The 23,394-nt window shown below is 39.7% G+C and overlaps 1 protein-coding gene across 2 annotated transcripts in view; it reads right to left on the minus strand.

Moving 5' to 3' along the window:
• Nucleotides 1-23,167, minus strand: part of cadm2a (cell adhesion molecule 2a) — a 234,078-nt gene extending 210,911 nt beyond the window's left edge. For both annotated transcript variants that reach the window (XM_028595315.1, XM_028595314.1), the window contains exon 1: nucleotides 22,731-23,167. In XM_028595315.1, coding sequence (XP_028451116.1) covers nucleotides 22,731-22,791 — 61 coding nt within the window. In that variant the 5' untranslated portion in view covers nucleotides 22,792-23,167. The remainder of the gene's footprint in view (nucleotides 1-22,730) is intronic.
• Between the last annotated feature and the right edge of the window lie 227 nt (nucleotides 23,168-23,394).

The raw sequence follows: 23,394 nt of genomic DNA on the forward strand, positions 1-23,394 counted from the left end.
CTGGTGACAGGACCCTCTAAACTTTATGGTCCTCCCAAGTCATATTTGGGTGGGGTTCACCGTTTGATACACATACACTAAGATATTATACTGACTGAAGCTTGAACAAGCGTGTTTAGACAATGTCCTTCCATTTCATTGTCCACATAAAGCATGTTCTACTCAGGCGACTGCACACACACACACACACACACACATTGAAATAGGTTGGTAGATTTAACATTTTGCCACAAATAACTTCACTAAGTTGTACATGAGATTTAATTTACCTCTCCAACCTTGGTGAGTGGGCGAGCTCTGGACTGGTCTGATTTGGGTGGCTGACAGCTGTATGGATGCACTTGCTCTCAGTGGTCAGCTGTAGAAGATGAAACAGAGACAAAAAGGACAATAAAGAGAAAGTCCTGGGAACGTACTACTAGAGAGGATATTTGACATCTGAATAAAAAAAAAAAAAGAAGACATACCTCTTCAGGCTCATCAATTGAGGATGGGGGATTTGTGGCACCACAAATCTTTGGAGCCATTCATCATCAAGGGCCTGTAAAAAGAAAAAAAAAAAAAACATATTTTAGACCGTGGACTATAGAAAACTATAATCTGATGAACACAGCATTTGATGACTTCATTGTTTTTATTCTACCAGTCTGTAATGGTCAGTATCATCTTTGCTATGGTGTGCTGGGTAGGTGGTATGGGGACTGATGGTGCTAACAAACTGCTAACAAAAGCTATAAAAATCATGTTCTACCTGGAGCTAGATGGAAAATGTACAGTATTTTGGTATGTGAAATGTTCTATGGTTAAAGCATTTTCTTATATGAGAACTATCAATTTCAAAATGTCAAATTTGACCACCTTGCATCTCCAGCCAGTCTGAGTCACCATAATTATAGGTGATCTCCTCTCCTGGACTTATGTCTCGAACTGCAAACAAACAGAGATGGGGCTTCCCTTGCACAGTGAGGTACTTCATCTTGGCATTAGGGTTCATTATAATCGTCATTTACAAGTCTGCCAAGTGACCCATTCTCTGTTGCTGCATCAACACTACAAAAACACAAGTAATATTTTCAAAACAATCCGTTTTTACTAATGCAATGTAAATGAACCTAATGTGAGAAAAGAAAAAGTCATATAATTCTGATAAGATTAATCAGTGACATATATCACATTACCACCACAGTTTTCCATTAAAATGGAACTTCGAACATAAACACTTTGAGGAGGTCATGGTAAATGCTCCGTCTCCTCTCACATTCTTGCTTGCTTATTAGATCACCTCTGTATTCCAATAGAAAGTCTCCCTTTTCAAATGGAACAGAGGTGAAGATCTCTGACCTAATTCATCAAAGACAAAACAACAAATAAGTGGCAAAAAGTGATATGTATTAAAGTTGAATCATGATTAAACAGTCAGAAGATTCAACTTACCTTTTACAACATTGATGTACTTGATGTCAAGTCCCACTTTGTCACTTTCAGCAGTAACATAAAATCTTGCATCATCCTTTGGATTAATGCGTCTCGCCGCTGCATGTTTACTGTTTACAGGTGCCACAGCCTAAATTACCAAAAGTGATTGTCAGGATTACAATGTTCACTGGGACAAGCATGATCAGAAAACAAAACTCTGGATAAATTAGTAATGTACAAGCCACATCTGGACAGAAGCCAAATGATGTGCTCATAACTGCACCACACATATTTTATTGATTATTTTAAGAATACATAAAAAAAGTGTAACATCTTTCTCACAAAATAACAGGCTGGTGGGGTCTGTAATAGATAACAGGAGAAGGGTGACAGTTGCTTTAATCTCCAGCTGTGCTTGACCACATTCAGACTAAACTTCATCCTGCCTCCAACTGATTTTGTTTTCTGATGGTGTAGAAAGTCACTGACCACACAAGGTAATTTCTCTAATCAAAAACAAATCGAAGCGAATCTCTAGTAGGCTTCATAGACCATGTTGCTCAGTGTTACCATCCAAAAATAACAGACAGGTAGCAAGAAAAAATGTTTTAACTAACAGCAGCTGTGTTCTTTTCAAAGATAAAATCTTAAATTGATACAGTCTGTCTGATTTCTCTTCTCTTTATATCATCGCTCTACATTTTCTCTTTCTTCATGTGACAGTAATGGGATTCACATTGTGTTTTTGGGTTCAAAGTCCTTTAAATTTGGTTTCTTTGGTCAATATGAATTACAGATTATTATGACATTAAAAAGAACCAGGGCATGAAATGTTATCACTGTGATGCTTCTGGCATTAGATCGGTTTTAGAATTATTCAAATTAACATGCACCTGACTGGTCAAAGAATGGTCAAAAGTATGTAAAACTACAAGAGAAAAGGCAGTCCATCCCTCTACAAGTTTACTAGATTCAACATAGTCATATATTTGGAAAGTAGTCTAAACCCAGACATTTGCAGGAGGCTCAGTAAACAGGTGCTGTTTGCTATAGAAACCATGGTGCTTTATACTACTGCCTCTGTCCTCAGCTAACTAAATGAACAGTTCTTTGAAATAACACACTGCACCAGATACCTGTCAGGTCTGTTTTCCCTCATGTTTTGTATATTGATCATTGTGGTTGGTTACTATGGGTACCAATTAATTTATCTTACAGGTTTAGTACACTAACAAAACATCATAAACACATTACATTTATTAAATGGCCTGAAAGTACTCCTATTAATGATAAATCTTCCAGCCTTCCTGTGTCACTGCAACTTCATATTTAAACAAAATAATGTTGGGCTACTAAGAAAATATAAGATTCTCTAAAACAAACACAATGTCTGTGGTAAAAGTTAAGGCTTCCAGGTCCAGACCTCAGCAATTACAAAAAGCTACAGGTGGATACAGACAGACAGTTACATAAACTTGTTAATCAACTTAGTACTTACAGAATAGGAAAACCAAAGATGATATCAGTACATCCTCTTAGTTCTTTTTGTTCCAGTTCCAAAAAAAAAACGAGCTGCCAACTAGCTGCTTTCTAGTCCTCCTCTCCTGTCCTCTGCAGACATCCACTTCACGTAAATGCTAAGCGAGGCTTAACAGGCAGGGCATGTGGCTCGTCCTGCTTGTTAAGCCATGCCGTAACCACAGCTCAACTTAACCTAGCTAGCTTTCATTTTAAAAACAAAACTACCAAATTTGACCTGCTGGCAATGTTGCTTCTGTCCTCATCTCTACCTGCTGTCCTCCACAGCTTTAGCCTGAGGCTTAATGAGGCAGCACATGTTGATAGCCAATTAAGCTAGCTCAGCTAACATTGCACATGCTTGTAAATATAGCTATACATTTCACAGTAATATCTATAATATCTATTTACAATATAAACATTACCTGTATGTATTTAATCCTCTAGTAAGTCCATGACGTCTAGATGCCGCTTCCCAGGTGTGGTCCATTTAAGTTTTAAACAAAAAGCGTCTCTGGGCCATGCTCCGGGCATGTCTGGGCGGAGCTTCCAGTCGACCTCCGTTTGGCCCCGCCCACGCGCGTAAACCAGCCAATCACAAGACAGCCCGCCAAAATGCACCGTGTGTATCAGAAATGTGTATGAAACTGCAATATAAAACCCAGCAGTGGCGTCGCTGTTCTGATACACTGGGATACACTCAAAATCAGGTCAAGTGGTAAATGAGGACTTTCAAAGAAAAAGAGAATTTATGTAGTTTAGACACTACAGAATGCAATTCCGCTCTTTGATTTATGAGGACTTTGGCATAGTCCCCGTATTACCCTTAGGTCCGTGGAGCCCAGGTGAAATGTCTGGCGTGTTGTCCGTGTAAACCACATACACCAACACACACACACACACACACACACACACACACACACACACACACACACACACACACACACACACACACACACACACACACACACACAGCAAAGTCAGACGGATTTGAGATTCCTTGTAGCTGTTCAGTAGCTTACAATATGTACATGATTGTCTGTCGTGAAACTTTTATGCAGTCTCATGTGTCTGTGTCACCTGTGGCAGCATGAATATTATAACATTATGTTGAACATTAAAGCATGCATGTTCTAGTAGAAACCAGAATGAACCTGAAAATGAGCATGATATGTCTCCTTTAAAGTTTTCTATAACAGTCAAAAGCCAAAACGACTGACTTTTGGTACGAATACCAAAAAAACCTTTTTCCAATACTTATTTGGAGAAATATAAACAAAGCACTTTTTGAAATGTCTGGCAAATCAGGACAAACTTGTAAATGTATGTTTTTGGCCATACAGTATGTCAACGTTTAATTGGTACTTAGCCAGCAATGCCATTCAACACCCAGCCAGTCCTAATTGTGCTATGTTTTTGTTTCTCTATATTTAGCAGCATTCACTGTCATCAGTATTATACTGTATTACAACAACCAACAGATGTTGTGCTTAAGTATAGACATTTTATTGACTGAATAAACAGCCTTTTCTGTCTTTTAAATTAAATGCATAGACATCTTTTCTCTATAAAGTGGCATTTTATTTCCATTAAATCCAATTTTATTGATAAATAGATTTTCATTATGGGACAAATCGAGGTGAGCAAAAGTTCTACCACAAAGCCTGTATTCATGTTTTTTCCACACTGTCAGCTGCCTTTTGGTGTTTCAACTGTTTATTCCCCACACCTGCTCTTAACCAACCATCCTGCTGCTAGCGTTGGGCATCGTTTGGATATTAATGATTCTGATTCCAATTCCAATTCTTCCTTTCGATTCCGGTTCTTATCGATTCTCGATTACAATTCTTTGAGTGGTGGAGTTGAAACGGGCCACATGCTTATTTCACAAATAAGAGGAAAGTTTTATTTTGATTCAATGGTTGTTTGCAGTTTTACAGGGCTTTTTCAATGTAAAATAAAGCACAATAGAACGCCGCTTACTGTGCTCCAAGGCTGCAATTAGAGCCTGGCCACTACAGAAACCAAAACTTGCGCATGTTAAATTTTGATGTTTAAATTTGAAACCAAATCCTCCAAACGATTCCAATAAAGAAACAATTCTGATGGAATCATAATTTTTTGAAACGATTCCAAGTAGGAATCGGTTCTCGATGCCCAACCCTACTTGCTGCTGTGCCCAGATGTCAGTAATGTGTTGCTCCCCATCTCCTGCATTCAACAAATGGCAACCCAGAGATTGGCATACAACTCCGAGTCACATTCAACAAGTTCCTAAGGAAATCCTCTTCCAAGTCCAATCAATTAACCCTTTCATTACAGGAACCTAACAGTAACTTCCACATTTCTTTCACCACTATGGAAGACACCATTAGGATAATTATTATGCTATACACTAAACTAATTATACAGGACAAGACACACACAAGCTCAGTTCAGACATGATCTCTGAACGACTGCAAAAATAACTGTCCTTTGAATGCACATAACCTTTGTACAGCTGAATTGCCAAAGCACCAATATCAAGCTGAAGTCTCACTTCATCCAGAGATAGAGAGAAGGACACAGAATGAAACGAAAAGAACATAGCTTGCTGGTTTAACAGATTTATCCGTACAGCCTGGGTGCATTCTGATGGAAACAGAGCACTGTACGTATTGTTCTGAAGAGAGGAAATTATATGTCATGGTCTATAAAGCAGGCACTTTATATATTTTCAGAGACAGTATCCTTGTGGTTTAGACCATTGTACATTGGATGTAGAAGCCTCAGTTATGATGATATCACCTCATTTATGATCACCTCCCACCTCATTTCTCTGCTGTAGCTGAATGCAGAAGATCAAGCTACTGTAGGGATAGACTTTCCTGAATTCCATTGACCAGCACAAAAAGCCAAAACAGGAGAAGCATAATGATATGACAGACATTTACACCCTATTTGATATTTTGAAGACTTGCTATGAATATGACTGCTTCAACGTTTTCATAAATTCATGCTGGTATCTTACTGGGATTAGAATTGTCGGTATGCACCATGACACGAATGGTGAAGAATTATTGACTCAACATATATTCAAAAAAAATCACTTGCACAGTACTGTATATAGCCTTTGTTACAGGTTAAAAGCCAGATCAATAGAATATTTTATATATTTTCAAATTTAAAAATTATGTCTAGAGCCTCACAGGTTCTCTGGGCTGCATATTTGTTACAGTCAGTGTAAAAAATACTTGGGATCAAGAACAAAGGGGACATTATAACAACAAAAGGAAAAGGACCATTGAAGTAGTCAATTTGACTGGGCAAGCAGGGAGGCAAATTTCACTATCACGTCACCCCCAGTCTGCTAGCATTGCATAACTTACAAAAATATTCTGTTCCACACTTTGTATTTGGCACTAAATATTATATATATATATATATATATATATATATATATATATATATATATATATATATATATATATATATATATATATATATATATATATATGGACACACCTTCTCATTCAATGCGTTTCCTTTTTATTTTCATGACTATTTAGATTTTAGATTCTCACTGAAGGCATCAAAACTATGAATGAACACATATGGAACTATGTGTACTTAACAAAAAAGTGTGAAATAACTGAAAACATGTCTTATATTTTAGATTCTTCAAAGTAGCCACCCTTTGCTTTTTTATTAATAAAGGAAAAATTCCATTAATTAACCCTGACAAAGCACACCTGTGAAGTGAAAACCATTTCAGGTGACTACCTCATGAAGCTCATTGAGAGAACACCAAGGGTTTGCAGAGCTATCAAAAAAAAGCAAAGGGTGGCTACTTTGAGGAATCTAAAATATAAGACATGTTTTCAGTTATTTCACACTTTTTGTTAAGTACATAATTCCATATGTGTTCGCTTCATAATTTTGATGCCTTCAATGAAATCTACAATGTAAATAGTCATGAAAATAAAGAAAAACGCATTGAATGAGAAGGTGTGTCCAAACTTTTGGCCTGTACTGTATATATATATATATATATATATATATTTTCCAAAATGTTTTTACATTCTATGATTTTCACTCATCTGAAGTATTGTTATTATTGTATCTGACAAGCTGATCCCAGGCCGACCACATCACACTGAAACCACTCAAATCACTATACAAACAAGCCATAAAAACTTAAGATAAAAAAAAAAAAAGCTCTTCCATCACTGCTTGATTTTAAAAAAAAAAGTACCACCTTTTAAGCTGTAAAGACCTAATGAAATATGTAAATGTATGCTTGGTATATAAAGTCACTCACAACCTAGCTCCACCGCCACTTGTTGCCTACATTAACAGAAGATCAAACACTGTTCGAGTCACAAGGGGAGACTGTGATTTATAATGCATGTATTCTGTTAGTTTGCAATGTCAATATATATGAATTGTACTTATTGTTTCCTCCTAGTTTACTACTGCTTTTATTGTTCTTAACAGCTGTTTCTGTTTTAATCTTTTTACGCTATACTCTGTTGCTCTGCTTTCTAGTATATCTTTCTGCTTCTGTGTTGTGTCTTTTCTTGTGCTAAGTTCTGTGTTGTGCTTTGTTTTGTTGTTAATCTTTCTGCTTCTGTGATGTTCTGCGCTAAGTTTTGTTTTGCTTATGTTGTCTTGCTTTTGTTTCTTTTTGTATTTTAAAAGTGCCAATATTATGCTCATTTTCAGGTTCATAATTGTAATTTGAGGTTGTACCAGAATAGGTTTACATGGTTTAATTTTCAAAAAACACCATATTTTTTTTGTACTGCACATTGCTGCAGTTCCTCTTTTCACCCTGTGTGTTGAGCTCTCTGTTTTAGCTACAGGTGAGGCATCACAATTCTATCCCATCTTTGTTGGGAGTCGCACATGCGCAGTAGCTAGGTAAGGACTACTAGCTAGAAGCTAAGCGCTGCTAGTTAGCCACCTTGTTCTCAATGGCAAAACACTGCTACAACAATATAGAACTACTTTAAATAACACCCCAAATCCCTCATAATATGGGCACTTAAAAAACTTTTTTTTTTTAACATCGAGGGCAGAGAACTACAGATGAAAAATAGCCTTTTGGGCTAATTCTGGCATTTTTAACCCATGTAAAATCATGCGTTTTATTAATCTGCACTGAATTGATTTGAAATACTCAATACTAAGGAATCGCAATACTTCTAGAATCGCAATAACTGAAAATCGCAATAACTGAAAATCGCAATAACTGAAAATCGCAATACAAATTCAATCAGTACACATGTATCGTGAAAGAATCAAATCGGGAAACAGGAATATTGTCCCAGCTCTACTCACTACCTTGGGGCTGCTGCAATGAAACTTTTTTTATGTATGACAAGGACATCAACATAACTGTCTCCAAACTTCACTTCCTCTTTAATTTGGTCACAGGATCTGTATTGTCATTGGTATGCAGTTACCGGTGCACCGCAAAACTCAATGGTGCTTGTTAAAACACTTTTCATATCTATGCAAGTGCAATGAATGGTGTCTGACAAGGGCGCTTGTCTGCCAATTGGAGTATTCTCATAAAGGAAGCACCCTACTGAGATGAAAGCCTGGGGTGACTGTGGTGAGTGAGGTGTTCGGGGGTAAGAGAGAAATGAAACATCCAGATAGGAAAGAGAGAGTGGAGAGTGGAAAGAGAGGCATAAAAAGAAAGGAAAAAAAAAAAACATATGAAGCAACTATTTTTATTGCAGTCAGTGAGATGCTTCTAAAAAAGTAAAATAAATGGACCTTATAAAATATAACTATCCATTGTTTATCTCTGTGATTTTGCTTACATACATAATAGTGTAAATGGTTCAAATGAATGCTTGCGTATACTATTCAGATTGGTTTATGTGTTTGCGCGCACAAGAATGAAGCTGTGTCAAGGATCATTTCCTGAATATCTCATGCATGGATGCTGTTCTTTTTTTGGCTCTGTTATTTTTTCAGTCTTGCATTTATTTTTATTTATTTTTATCAAATTCTCTTTGGGTTAATCCGTCTCTGCTCCACAATCCTGTCTGTATATAGTGGAGGAGCAGATGTGACATAGGAATTATTCTATTCTCCCCCATCCATCCAGTTACTCCCACATCCTTCTAAATATCTTATCCCCCTCACCCTCAACCTATTTATGACACACAAACACACAAACACACAAACAAACACACACACACACACACACAATGTTTTGCTATTACTCTCATCCCTGTCTCATCTCATTTTATCACAGTGTGGCTTTAAGAGAGCATGGCACAGCAGAGGCCAGTAACATGTCAGCCAGGATCCCAGCCAAGCCACGGGCACAACATATACTACGCATAACATCTCAAAACATCCCATCACCTTCCCTGGTGCATTCTCTGCTTTTTCTTTGCGGTTATATCTTCTATCAAAGGTGGTTTTTTTGAATGACAAATACCCACTGGGTATCAGGATAACTGCTGAGACTTCAGGGATTATGCAATTATTTTTTCTAATCAAGCTGGAAAGGGATGAAAGCACTGCAAGCAGTTCAAGAAGTACTTCTGTTTGGTATAGTGGCATACTTAAAAAGGCCTAATTTGATACAAATTAGCAAATACATGTCTACTTAGTTGCTTCACAAGTACATTCAGCAGTAGTGTCTAGTATTTCTTGATTTATTCTTAATATAGGCTAATGATATTTCAGACTACACTACTGTGCACAGACATAATGCACCATAATGTCAGTGATTTTTCTTAATTTAAAGTGGAAAAGTGTCATAGGTTTAAATGTCACATTTTCTGTATGTGGAAGTGACAGACCTATATATGCAGCCATATCTCTTTGCAGATATAATGAACCCAAACAAGAAATTAGCACTGGAATTAACACATTCCATCACTCCAACAGAGCCATGGGTTTACGAGAGAGAAGGGCAAGACTGCAATTCATCAATTTCATGATTATCTTTTACTGATCAATTTCATTCGAGTAGAGCTGCATTATGTGGGACATATAGGACACCAAGGCTAGTGTAGGCCTTGGTGTTATGAAAATATATCAAAGCTACAGCTTTTCATTAAAGATCTCAGAGAAGAAAAGCATTGTCATCACTATATATTTGCCATGTGGTTATGAGCATGCAGTTTAAATGGTGTAAATTTACCAAAGACGATTGACAGAAGATTTCTTATTATTTCATATTTCATTATTTCTTGCTGCCATGTGCACTATTATACAGAGCACTGCTCTCTGTACCGCAGGGTATCATTTGCACTGAGATAGTGTGTGAATATGGAAATAATCCATATCAAACAGGAAATGTTAGATATACACAATCATACTATTCCTATATTTTTTACTATTTACACACTGCACTTTTCTTAGAATTCAATTACTTAATCTTCTTAATAAATGCTATCAGATTCATCCAAAACTCAAAATGTAACTCTGACGTGACCTCAGTTCCGTGATAATAATGCCTATCGGGGTGAAAGGTGTCTCTCGGATTATAACATGTGAAGGTGACCTCGTCTCAAACTGCCTGGGCTAGGACCAGCTGTATTGGGGAACTACTACAGTCTAAAGATATGGCTCCTTTCTGGCTCACTTTTAATAAGGTCAGGAATAGGGTGACCAGGGCATTACGACAAGGGCTTAGGATCAGCACTGGAGAGTAGGCTACCATTTAGCAGCTCAGTGCAACTTTGGTTAACACTGTCTCATTATTACTGCCATGCCAGGAGATTGTGGGGCTATTTCTACAGTAATAGCTTGTGTCTGCAGCTCTGTGTGCACATGTGTGTGCCTGTGGGTGTGTGTGTATGTATGTGCGGGAGAAAGGGGCATTGGAAAGTGACCTCTGGTGTGAGGATTTGAGTGTGTCAGCTGTTATGATTTAATACTTGCTATGCTGATATCTCCATTCACCATTTTGCTGTCCCTCTCCTCCAGTATCCATGTCAACTACAGAGTAGCATGATAATATGAGGGTGCTTCTCAGAGGATTAGCAGAGATTAGCATTAGCTGGTCCATTTGAACTGGATACACATACAGCAGCATTAGCATGTTGGCAAACTAGTCTGGGATTGTATCTATAGCATGAATTTGCAGAGAGAGATAAGGAAGCAGCGAGAAAGAGAAATATACAGTTGCACAGTTTCAAAACAAAAATGTCACAAAATACTTTCAGTGTCTCTTAAATAGAAGAAAATCAAAAAAATAAAATTCTCAAAAGGAAGTTGGTTCATTCAGCTGCATTAATAGCGATACAAAAAGCTTGTTTCAGTCATTAATTTATAATTTTGATTGTTTGACCACAACTGTATTCTCCGTTTCATGTAGTTCTTTGTAGGTCTTTTACTCCTCTTATTTGGATATGAAATCGCCAGATGATATGAGCCGTTACATGCTACCAGGAGCAATAACATGTTTCTAAAAAAACAAAACAAATGTTGACAAATTCTCTAGTGAAAAAGCTGCTATTACTAAAATGTCAAACAATCAAAAAAAGAAAAAAAATGACTGCTGCCAAGAGCTGAAACGTAGGGTACAAGTTTAAACTGAAATCCAATCCATCAAAACTAATCCAGCTGTGCTAAATGCACTTCCCAGGTGGGCTATAGATTAACATTTAAAATTGTAAAATGCCACAGCAGTATGGCTCTGACTAGCGGTGTAAAAGTTATGTAAGCCAAGAAATTTAGCATCAGGCTGCAAACTGACAAGGCTATACTAAAATTGTTTCAATCCACACAAGCAGTGCACATGCCATGGATTGAAAGTGTTTATCTTAAGCACATTAATGCACAATTTTGGCATCACTCGCTACTCACTAATGAGTCTTACTGGATTCTTACTACATGAGAATTTTGACTCACTTCAGCCAGTGGGGCTTTTGACTTTTGGGTAAAAGAGTGATGGACTGAGTAATTGAGTGCACTGTGAGACAAACACTAATGAGGAAGATAAAGGAGGAAATGAGTTAACTGTGTTTCCCATTTCTAAAGATAAGAGACGAGGAGAGAGAGGAGAGTGCAAAGAAAGGCAGGCCATTCTTTTTTTTTCTCCAAAAGAATGCATCTGCTGTATGTCTAACTTGTCTAATCGTTGTTTTTGCAGAGCACAATGCTTGCTCTACCCAACCGACAAAGTGAGAGAAAAAGCAAATAGCTTTAAGATAGGCAGTGAAATTACCCGTAATTGGAGACCATTTAAAAACATAATAACTTCTTTGTTTCCTCAGCAGGAGGTTCAGGGCTGGGGAAGCTTTTTGATTAGAAGTGGAGATGAGTTAGCTATAAAACTACTGAGCCAAACCATAGCCAGATTCATGCAGTGTGTGTGTGCGTGTGTGTGTGTGTGTGTGTGTGTGTGTGTGTGTGTGTGTGTGTGTGTGTGTGTGTGTGTGTGTGTGTGTGTGTGTGTGTGTGTTAAATCTGTATGCCAAAATGCAAAAATGAATACCGGTATTACTAGAGGTGCAGGATTATTAAAGTCCAGTGACAGTTCAACGGGGACCAATTGAAAACATCACACAAATTCCCACATGAAGCAGCAGGAACAAGCAAACAGGCTTGTAAAATCTCAAAGCATCAATGCTTAACACCAATTTACAAAAAAATGCAAATGGAGCATGAAAATATGTATTAAATCCAGCTGGAAACATGCCACAGCATCTTTGACAAAGATGTGTATGCGGTGGCAAATTGTCACCGTTCCACTGAGTAGGATAGTTGAAGTAAGCTCAGGGGTGTGTGCCACTTACGATGGGGGGAATAATGTTGTGTAGCATATAATGGATTTGCAATGTGGCAAACAGAGACAGATGGTGGAGGGTGCTGTGTATTTCTGTGTGCTATGTATTTGCTAGTTTGGACACACACACACACACACACACACACACACACACACACACACACACACACACACAATGTGTGTGGAGAAGAAATCCCTAAGGCGCATTATGTATGCTGCCGCTCGCTCACCCAAGCCAAGGGTCTCAGTTCATTTGGTTTTTAACTGTTATAAATTGTCTCACTTGACTCCATCTTCCCTCCCCTCTACAACAGGCCTGGAGCAATCTTTACACAGAAAGCGGCCAAACTCCAAACTTAGAACCAATAAAGGATTTTGGAATTCTACTTAGAAATGAGATCCATATGGTAAAAAATAATACAGACAGCATTAAGCACAACTGAACAGAAGACATCATGCAGTATGACAGCAGAGCCACAAAGAGAGAAACAGAGACATTTGGAGCAATGAAATGGCAAGGTCACAATCATGTATATACAGTATATGTGTGTGTCAGAGTTTCTATGTACATGTATGTATACAGTAAATGTACTTGACTGTCTGTCAGCTTTTATTGTATTGTGTACAGTATAAACATGTTTTTATGTTGATGTTTATATTTTTGTGAGTATGTGTGTGTGTCGTTTCTGTTAACAGGGGTGACAGGTGTGAAACCTTTTCAATTGGATGACATTTCACACCTGTAGTTTTAATTACAGGCTTGAAACGTGTGTTCTCAATTTTAACACGGAAACACACGCAGAAACCTTTGCACAAATCCTTCCTTTGCTCCCATCTAAAGCCCTATTGTTGTGCACATTACCATTTGCCTGATATAGAAGAACTGAAACAACACAGGGGTAAAAAACTGCTTTGATTTATTGTGTGCACCAACCACAATGGAATGGAGCTCAATTTGAGTTTAAGACAACATCAGTGGAGACTAACTGCATAATTTCACTATATTAGATGTGGTTAGAAATGGTGTTCATGCAAAGGAGTGTCTAATGGTTTTCAAACACTAAATTAAGATGTGGGGGGGCCCTTGAGCTGATGATTAGACAAGGGACTAGAAACTGACTTCTGGCGATTATACGAATACAAAAACATACAGGGATACACACTCAAGTGTACGCGTACACACACACACACAAACACATACACACACAGAAAGTCAATTAACATGAACATGTGTCTTTGGGGAATTATATTTCAATTAGCTTTAGCTACTTCTAGGCTTCCTTTGAGACCATGATGCTAAAACAAGTGTGTAGATAGATCTGCATTTGTGGATGCCGTAAATCCTGCTTTTCAATTAGTATCATGATATAATTCCATATTGTTGGTGTTTAAGTACAAGTTAAGCAACTCCACTACCAATGCTTTGCACGATATTAAAGAACCATATCGTTAAAATTAAGCATAAACATGAAAAGACTAGTGCAGATGTACTATAGCTAACGCAGCTGCATTTTGAAACCAATTTGAAACAAAATTATTGCAAAGAGAAATTAACAAGTATAAATATCCATTAGAAATGTGTAATAGCCATCAGGAGGACAAGAGCACTGTCATTAAAGAGGTATGTAACTAATTTTAGGGATTACTTTATGGAATAGCAGTGGTGATTTGCAAAAATATGAATCATGACTGGGGAAACATCTGTGGGATTTTCTGTGGATATACAGTAGGTTCATTTTCTGTTTATGTACTGACTGGACTTTCACTTTAATGGAACTTTTTCTGTATAGACAATGTTTTTTTTTGCAGTGTGAAAAGAGATTTGTTGGTATGTTCCCATCTAAACCCCAAATCATAGGGCCTGGAGATAGCAGATGTATCTTTCTCTTCCTTCCCCATTCTGCTTTTGCTCTACTTCCAACCTTTTTCAGCATAATCCATTTACCCTTCCTGTCAACCCTGATTTGACAGGAAAATGTTTGTGTGTGGACAAAAAAGTTATCTCTGAATATGGGTCATAAAAAAACAGCAGCAATAAAGTCAGAAAATGCCACACTTTTTTAGCTTCATCCTGTGTTTACTCCAGCAAATGCAGTCCCTTAAAACAAAATATGTGGCTGCTGTTTATTCACTACTGTCTTTACACTGCTGGGTTTTTGTGTGCATAAGTGTCCATGTGTACAGTATTTGTGCCAGTTTGTGTGTTTATGGTGTACACATAAACACACACACTGCGTATAAGAACGTTACTGTACACAATATGGGTCTTTGCTTTGGCTGAATTCATTTCTATCAAGAACAGACACAAAGTCCCCAAACAATATCAGAGTTGGAGAGTTGAGGGACTAGGCAGAGTCACGGCTGTCCATATTGTTATCTCTATTGAAGGAAATGATTACTGTAACATGTACTACCAAGTCTCCAGACTCTGGCCCTCTGGGAATTGTATGAAAAGAAGTTGTCAGATGAAAGGGCATGCAACATAAAAAGAACATTATCTAGGCTAAGAGTTGTTAAGAGGACAATATAGGAACCTGTCGAGAACATTAGCTTCATATGAAAGTGCATGTTAAATCAACCTACTTGTTTCCTTTTTTGCAAGTATGCACATATGTGTATAAGAGAGAAAAAGACCACAGTAAATAATTTAGTAATCTTCTCTCTAAAATTCTCTTTTTCTTCAGTTTAAACCTTCCTTTACCTTTTTCTGGTTTGAGTGGAAGATTACAACCAATATCTGTTTGGAGAGTTTTAATCCAAAAAGTGACTGTGTTTGTGTCTCTTTATTCCAGAGTGTTTGAGATTAGTGACACATGGCTTGTCAAAGACTGGAGCTTCAGATTAGCCACTCGCTAATCCTTTGGAATTTAATGCTAATACAGACATCACATACACACGTATGCGTACACACAGACTGATGCACTCACACCCAAGAACACAGCCTATGTCTTTCCTAATTTATGTGCGTAATTTGTATGGGTAGATTATATCTGATCGCTGAAGTCTGACTCAAACAAAAGAAGCCAAACATCCTTTGTTTGTCAGTCAAGACTATAAATATGAACACCTTATGCAACCTCCAGCATCCTTTTCCAACTGTAAGGGTGTTTTATTTTATCATTACATTAGTCTCACATCAATAAATGCATGTTCGTTTATATCCTGACTTGTATACATAAATAGCTACACGTTAACTAAGAAAAAGCCCCATCAGCTGATTTGTTAGCTGAGCTTGCATACTTCTTTCAACTACTGGGAGGTGCATTTAGGGTGCAAGCTCGCTGTCTGCTGCCACTGCTGTTGCAGCCAATTCCACCTGTGGGCTTGTTTTCTCCCATTTCTCCATGGGAGGCTGTATTTCATCTCTCCCTTCTCTCGCTGGCTTTAAATACCACTCTGCCTAAGAAATATAAACACAGCCTTAATGCCAAAATACAAATCTTCATTTCCCCTGCATTGATTCTCTACAACGTTGCACGTTGACATGTTCTGCATTTGTAACTATAAAGCTAAATACAGTAGCTCACAGCATCACCAACATAAGATTCTATTAGACAATGCCTATCAATTTGGCAAAAATAATATACTATTTATTGGAATTACTATGCTATAAATGTGAAATGTTCTTGAACTAAAGCCTGACAACATAATTATAGATATCTTGTGATTTGCATGCTTGAAATGTGCAGTGAGTGACAACAACCTGTGATGCTACGTCATTGTCATCACACAGCCAATTACTCTATAGAGTATTCTGTTTTCAGGAGATTCTTGCCAGGATCAGTAAAGCCCTGTACTGCAGAATTCAATAAACTTAGTGCCTGCTTTAAAGCTCTGCTGATGTGTGTGTGTGTGTGTGTGTGTGTGTGTGTGTGTGTGTGTGTGTGTGTGTGTGTGTGTGTGTGTGTGTGTCCACACAATGGTGAGAGCTAGACACCTGGAAGTTATGTATGATACCTCTGCAGCTACTGTGAGGACATAGTGTTAACTAGCGTCCCATGCAGCAATGTTTAGGTTGCCTCTAACGTCCGTTTCGGAGCATCAGAGAGATGCGCAGGCATTTCAGTGGCACCTAAATAAGGCACCGAAATTCGCATTGCAATTCGGTCCGGTAGATAACGGTCGTTAAGGCACCGTTGCCGTATTAGCACCGGGTCTCTGTATTTAACAGTCTTTTCCCTAGGTTGACTGCAGCAATTTTTAAAAAATGTTGACGACGCTCGGTAGAGCATCGTGGAGATGTTCAACGGCTTTGACTTTGACCGTTTTGCTTTGATCACATGATTACTGATATTACGTTAACAACCAAACTTTTCTTCGCTTTAAAGGGGTGATAGAATGCAAAATTTTACCCTGTCATAGTTGAATAACAACAGTTCGGTGGGTAAATAAGACATACATAGAAGCTCAAAATCCTATTGACACCCCTTTACTATGAAAATCTCATATTTTGAAACTGCCGCTGTAAACGGGCGAATCTCAACAAAGTTAGTTGCTTACGTAAGCATTTCAAAACCTGTACCTTTGTCACGCCCATGGCTGTATTAAGAGAATTACGGTCACACCCCAACATTTACATAGGCTACACAACTGACCTGAGATCAGGTAGTTTTCTGAATCTACGTCACGCAGATCTCTGCTATTCCATTACAAAATTCACTTCTGAAACTTTTTTATGCGAGAAATCAACTATGTAAAGCTCAAATATGGGCCGTTTTACGAAAATAGATGACTAATTGCAAATTTTGTCCGACTGTGTGTCGGAGTTGAGCGGCCGGGGCTGACTGGGTTGCTACATCGCCGCCCTGCCTGTCCTCCGTCACAGACCCCGGCCTGCTGTGAGCTCGAATGAACTCGGCCGGAGGCCCGGTGCTCAATAGCCGCGCAAACTCACCCTTTTCTGTGTGACTGGACTACCACACACCGCTGCCCCGACAGAGCTCCAGGGCCTGCAGCTCGCTGTTCTCCCTCCCCTCTTCCTGCTACCACGCATCTAATATGTGCGTATGGCAATTCGCTCAACCAATCAGCACGCAGCTCATCTAAATATTCATGAGCATACCATATTTGGAAGAAAAACTCTTGTTACAAATAGAGCCAAAACACAGGGATGCATAAGAGCCAATAAAATATCAACCAGGCCATTTTCAGCCCAACCAATGTTATATACCCCATTAGGAGACCTTAAGGAACAGTGTGAAATACCCTATATAATCATTCTATCACCCCTTTAACGAAGCAACAGTGGATTGCTTACATGGACATCGCACGAGAAATGAGACAATGCCGCCGTCATTGAACGGTGTTGATATCATGCAATATTGTTGACGAAAAAGACAACACTATGTTTTCTCTCTCTGCACGCGCGCGCACGTACACACACACACACACACACACACACACACACACACACACACACACACACACACACACACACACACACACACACACACACACACACACACACACACACACACACACACACACACAAACAGCTAAATGTGAGAATGTCTCTGTAGGCTACTCGCTCCGTTTCTGGTGGTTGATGAATGCAGATAGGTGCTGATTAGCTCTCATAACGGGCCAGGTGGGTAGCGCACTGCCATGAGTCCATGAGGCAACTGTCGGATTAGTCCACATTTTAATTGTGATATTTCTTGACTAAATTCTGGATCTGCCACATTCTCTGTCAGGTAAATATAGTAGCACAATGTCTTCCTCTAATGTAGAAGTAGCCTACACTGTAAGTCAGTAGTAGGCTATAGAGTGGAGTTGCATATTAAGTGGTTTTGGAGAATTCTACAACCAGCAATACCACAGGCCAAGCAATTGGCCTGTTCCAAACAGGCATATTTTCAACTGGTACTGTACTAGTTTGCATAATGCTTGGAACTTTTCACTCCCCCATGGTTTCTTGCTAGGTTCTGTTTTTACTACTTGTGAATCTCTACCATCTGCAACTACATGTGTATTAAGCTTAACAATGACTGGCCGCCTGCCTCTTGTATCCTTATTTCTACACACACTGTAAGAGCATCTGTATTTAACTCGTCATAGCTGTACATTTGCAAGCAAAACCTGCCCAAGTGTTTACTGATATGAGACAGAGTTGGAACAGGTGGCAGTGTCATTTCTGCTCTGCCATGAAGTGCTTGTAAGCTCTGAATCCCACCACATTCCCCTCCAGCCTCCTCCTCCTTTCTGTTTCAACTTTTTTAACACCTGGACTAACAAAAGACTGGCTTTGATCATGGGAAATCCCTTGGCAGAGCAGCAATGAATCCACAGTGGAGCTCTGTGTGTGTGTGTGTGTGTGTGTGTGTGTGTGTGTGTGTGTGTGTGTGTGTGTGTGTGTGTGTGTGTGTGTGTGTGTGTGTGTGTGTGTGTGTGTGTGTGTGTGTGTGTGTGTGTGACATTGAGCCAGTGCTGCTCTACTGAGGATTCTCAGCACTGAAGCTTCATGGCATCAGTGTAAAGTACACAGCCCCTCACACGTTCTAGCCGTCAAAGCGTGTCCATGAAAATGAACACATTTGCAAACACGCAGAAGTGGGAGGGTGAGTGCAAGTGAGCAAAAAAAAGGAGAACATCTTGTTTTTCCCGTGTAATCAGTGGCTCTGCAAACACACACAAGGCCGCTTGTTATCAGAAGCTTTCCCACGCTGCTGTGGTACAAAGCTCCACACCAGGATGGGAGGATGAAGCAAGGGAGGAATGGACGGAAGTACAGAGGGATGGTGGGTCAGCCTTCAGCAGCTTAGACTCACTGCGGGGATAAACACATCCCTCAGCGGGGGTTTGTATTTAGGCTAAAGAGTTCAAAACAGACTACCAGGCAGGCAGAGCGATAAACAGGCATCCAAAACCAGTGCACATATCACACACTTTAACTGAGGAGATTGCACATTCCTCCTCCACAACTCTCCTCCCACATCACTCTTACATCAACTCCTCTATTCTAGAACATCTCCCTCTTTCTCTGTCGCTCTCTTGCCTCTATCTCCCCTCGCCTGCCGCTCAGCCCCGAGCTCTTACGTAAGAGTCCCATTTGCATAACAGGCTGTTTTCTCTGGCTCCGGCAGTGGCACATGAGACACACTAGATAATATGTTAACAACTCGGGCTGTTGGTAAACAACAACCTCCATCACAACACTACACGTTCACACTATATACCGCGCAGGTCTAGTCGGTGACAGAGATTCAGTGTGTCTGGATCTCTTGATGCCAGCTGGCACCGGGCCAGAGAGGGCTGAAACAGCTGTCATTTACAGAGTGCACGGATATGGCTTCAGCAAAGATAGACTTCATTCAGGAGGAGGCTGACCTGCCTGCTGTGTGGAACCTACACAATAATAGGTATTGCACCGCGAGATGACTGTTCAAATCAAGCAGCCTAGCATTATCCTCTTCAGGGTTAGGGAGAGAGAGGAAGAGAGAGAAAGTGAGTGATGGGAGGGTATGTGGTGGGGACATGAAATGCCCAACATGCACTCTGCTGTTACCGACACGGTTAAGTCTTTGCTTAGGCCTCTTCAAACATAAGCTATACAAACATGGCACACATTTTCAGGAATATATGCAAACACACACACACACTCTCATAATGAGTGTGTCACCCTTAGGAGAATTAAGAGGAAAAGAAAGGACCTTTAACGTCAATAAATGCTTCAGTGTGAGCTGTCAGATATATCAGATTAGAGAATGGTGTCGTAGGTGCATGTCACACATTATCTAATATAAGTTAAACAAACAGGTTAACAGAACAGACAATCTAAGTATAAATATATAAATATATGTGTAAATATACACACAGGATGTAATAAAAAAAGAATAACAATTAAGATAAAAAGAGCAGATTAAGTACAGTGGCATGTAGAGCCAGAGGTGGGTGTGGAGAGAGTCAGGGTGGTTTCCGGGCCTTGTTAATAAGGCTAGTGGCGGAGGGGAAAAAGCTGTCCTTGTGACGTGAGGTTTTGGTCCTGATGGACCTCAGCCTCATGCCAGAGGGGAATGGCTCAAAGAGTTTGTGTCCGGGGTGGGAGGGGTACCTCATTATATATCAATTCATTAAATCAAGAATGGCCTTAATCATGTCCGTTACTAAGGAATGACTGCTCTCTCTCTCTCTCTCTCTCTCTCTCTCTCTCTCTCTCTCTCTCTCTCTCTCTCTCTCTCTCTCTCTCTCTCTCTCTCTCTCTCTCTCTCTCTCTCTCTCTCTGATGCACACACATACACTTCAAAGAGACAACAACAAATGATCAAGGGAATTGAATTGGGCCCAAATGATCACTCAGTTGATATTTCTCATTTACTTGTGTGGAAAAAGCGGTTAAAGTCAAGACTTTCATGTTAATAAATCTGGCATCAAATGCCTTAAATACATCTTGATATGATTTGAGTGGGATAAAGTGGACTTTATCTCAAAACTAAAGCTCAGTGTGGCATATCCAGAAACAGTCCAGAAACTCAAGAACTGCTCTCTCTTTAACTTCTTACATAAAAGGTGGATATTGTTATATTCCCTTAATTGCCATCCAGTAATTGTTTTCTACATTGTGCTAAGTGTATTGAGAAATCACCACAGACAAATTCTACTGGAATTTACTCATGCGACTATATATCAGATTTGTTAAAAGTAGAACTATTCTGAATGAAAAATGGCTCCACACAGCTGAAAACAAAGTGTGCTATGCAATCCTCAAATGAGCCTGATGTGAACACAATGGTTTTTTTAATGATAGGTATTATAAATCATACAGAAGTGTTTTCCACAATCTATTGGCCCATATCATCTACTCTGTTGTTACTTACAAGTATCTATTCAAGACAGTTTATAGAATAGAGATTCTAAATATAAGCATAAAAGAGCTAAACAGGTTGTAGGCCTATATGGTGGCACTGTTTTAGCAAAAGCTTTTTATTATTATTATTTCACTATCTGTTATGGATCTACTTCAATGCATATGCCTATAAAAGACACTGAACCATCTTAAAAACAGGCGCCCGCAATTCACTGTGACCTTGACCCCCAATGTCACCCTACCCTCCTGATTACAGTCGCTATAAGAATATATGTAAACACCACTGCGAGCTGTTTGTTGTGTAATTATCACAAATAGTCTCGAAATCAGAATATTCACATTTAGTTGAGTTCAGCCGTTGCTAAATTGATTTCCATCGTAAAAGGTAAGCACAGAAAGCAGTGGTACAGTGTCGAGAGATCTTAATATTAATAGTATCACACCGGAAAATAAACTTTTTAGAATTTAATGGAGAACCCTGCTATTCCAATCAGTCCTGTACACCTGTTCCTACAGTAAGGTACAAGTCGTTTGAGGTAATGGACAATAGCCTTCTATAAAACCTCAAGCAGGCACACAACACACCGGAGATGCCTGTGCGCACTAGCCACAGTCACCACACCTACACAGAAGAAACATAAGTCAAAATCATTGAAGAAAATAAACAAAATGCTGGAATCAAAATGATATGCACGACTGAGAGCCTCTAAAGCTGCCGTAATCATCAGCATCAAACTGCTCGGTGCGTAAAACGCTGCCAGTGTCTCCGTGACTCATCCAAGTGCTGCAAGTCAAAAACAACAGCGGGGTTGGTTACTTCATGTTGAGGTGTGTCTGCCTAGCGGGCTCTTTTTTTATGTCACTGCGCAGGTCGTGTCCCAAGCACACATTTAAGAAAAGGATTCCCCTCATTCCTGAATATTAACATCCAAGAGATCCCGAATGTTACAGGACAATCTCTCTCTCTCTCTCTCTCTCTCTCTCTCTCTCTCTCTCTCTCTCTCTCTCTCTCTCACATCACGCACGTTTGCATACGCACATACACTCAACGCACGTACACACGCGCACAGACGTACAAATAGGCCACTTGAGAATGAGAAAGCCACTCAGAGAAAGCTCCCGCATCTTCCTGCCAGGACCCGCGTGTGACCGCGCGTTCTGCCCCGCTGTTGGCCTGTAACATGCACGCGTACTAAACACATAAAGCACACACACAAAACACGCGCACACCACTCGTCCCAGTCTCACCTTTCAGAAGAATCCCATAAATAGTGTAGAGGGTGAAAATCAAATGACTCTTGAGATTCATCCTGCCTTCTGTCTTGCTCTTGCCTTCCGCGCTAACTTCTCCTCACCGTCTCTCCCCACTGGACCTCGAACCGGACCGGACGACTTTGTCAGCTATCCAGGTAGACTTGGGAGTGCTTCTTTTGTGCGTCTTAGGGAAAAGGGGGTTGACACAACCGACTTCACGATCCGTAGACTGTTAATTTTTGAAAACGTAAATGTTCTCGCTCCTCAAAAAAACAATTTCAGGGATGCACCAGCGTGAAGGTACAGGCTCAGTGTACGGGACCCTGAAACACAGCAGTAGACCTCAGGGACTGAGAGCAGTCGTCCTCCGGTAACAGAGTAGATGCTGCCGTTGCTGCACTACCGTCTGGCCCGCTCTTGGTCTGCTGTGGCGCACAATCCACAGCGCAGGGAGCACGAGTGGATTGTTTGAGTCCCGCCCACACAAGCTTTGACGGACATGAAAGGTGAACCAATCACGAAGACCCGGGGCTAAGTGATAGGGGAGGGGAAGGCAGGGGGAGGGGGGGTAAGCGTGTGAGACACACTGCAAAAAATATCAATTTCAGCTAGCTTTTAAGACCCACTGAGTACTAAATAAATAAATACAAGAGTCTCA

Source organism: Perca flavescens, chromosome 13 (assembly GCF_004354835.1).
Source record: "Perca flavescens isolate YP-PL-M2 chromosome 13, PFLA_1.0, whole genome shotgun sequence".
Taxonomy (NCBI): Eukaryota; Metazoa; Chordata; class Actinopteri; order Perciformes; family Percidae; genus Perca; species Perca flavescens.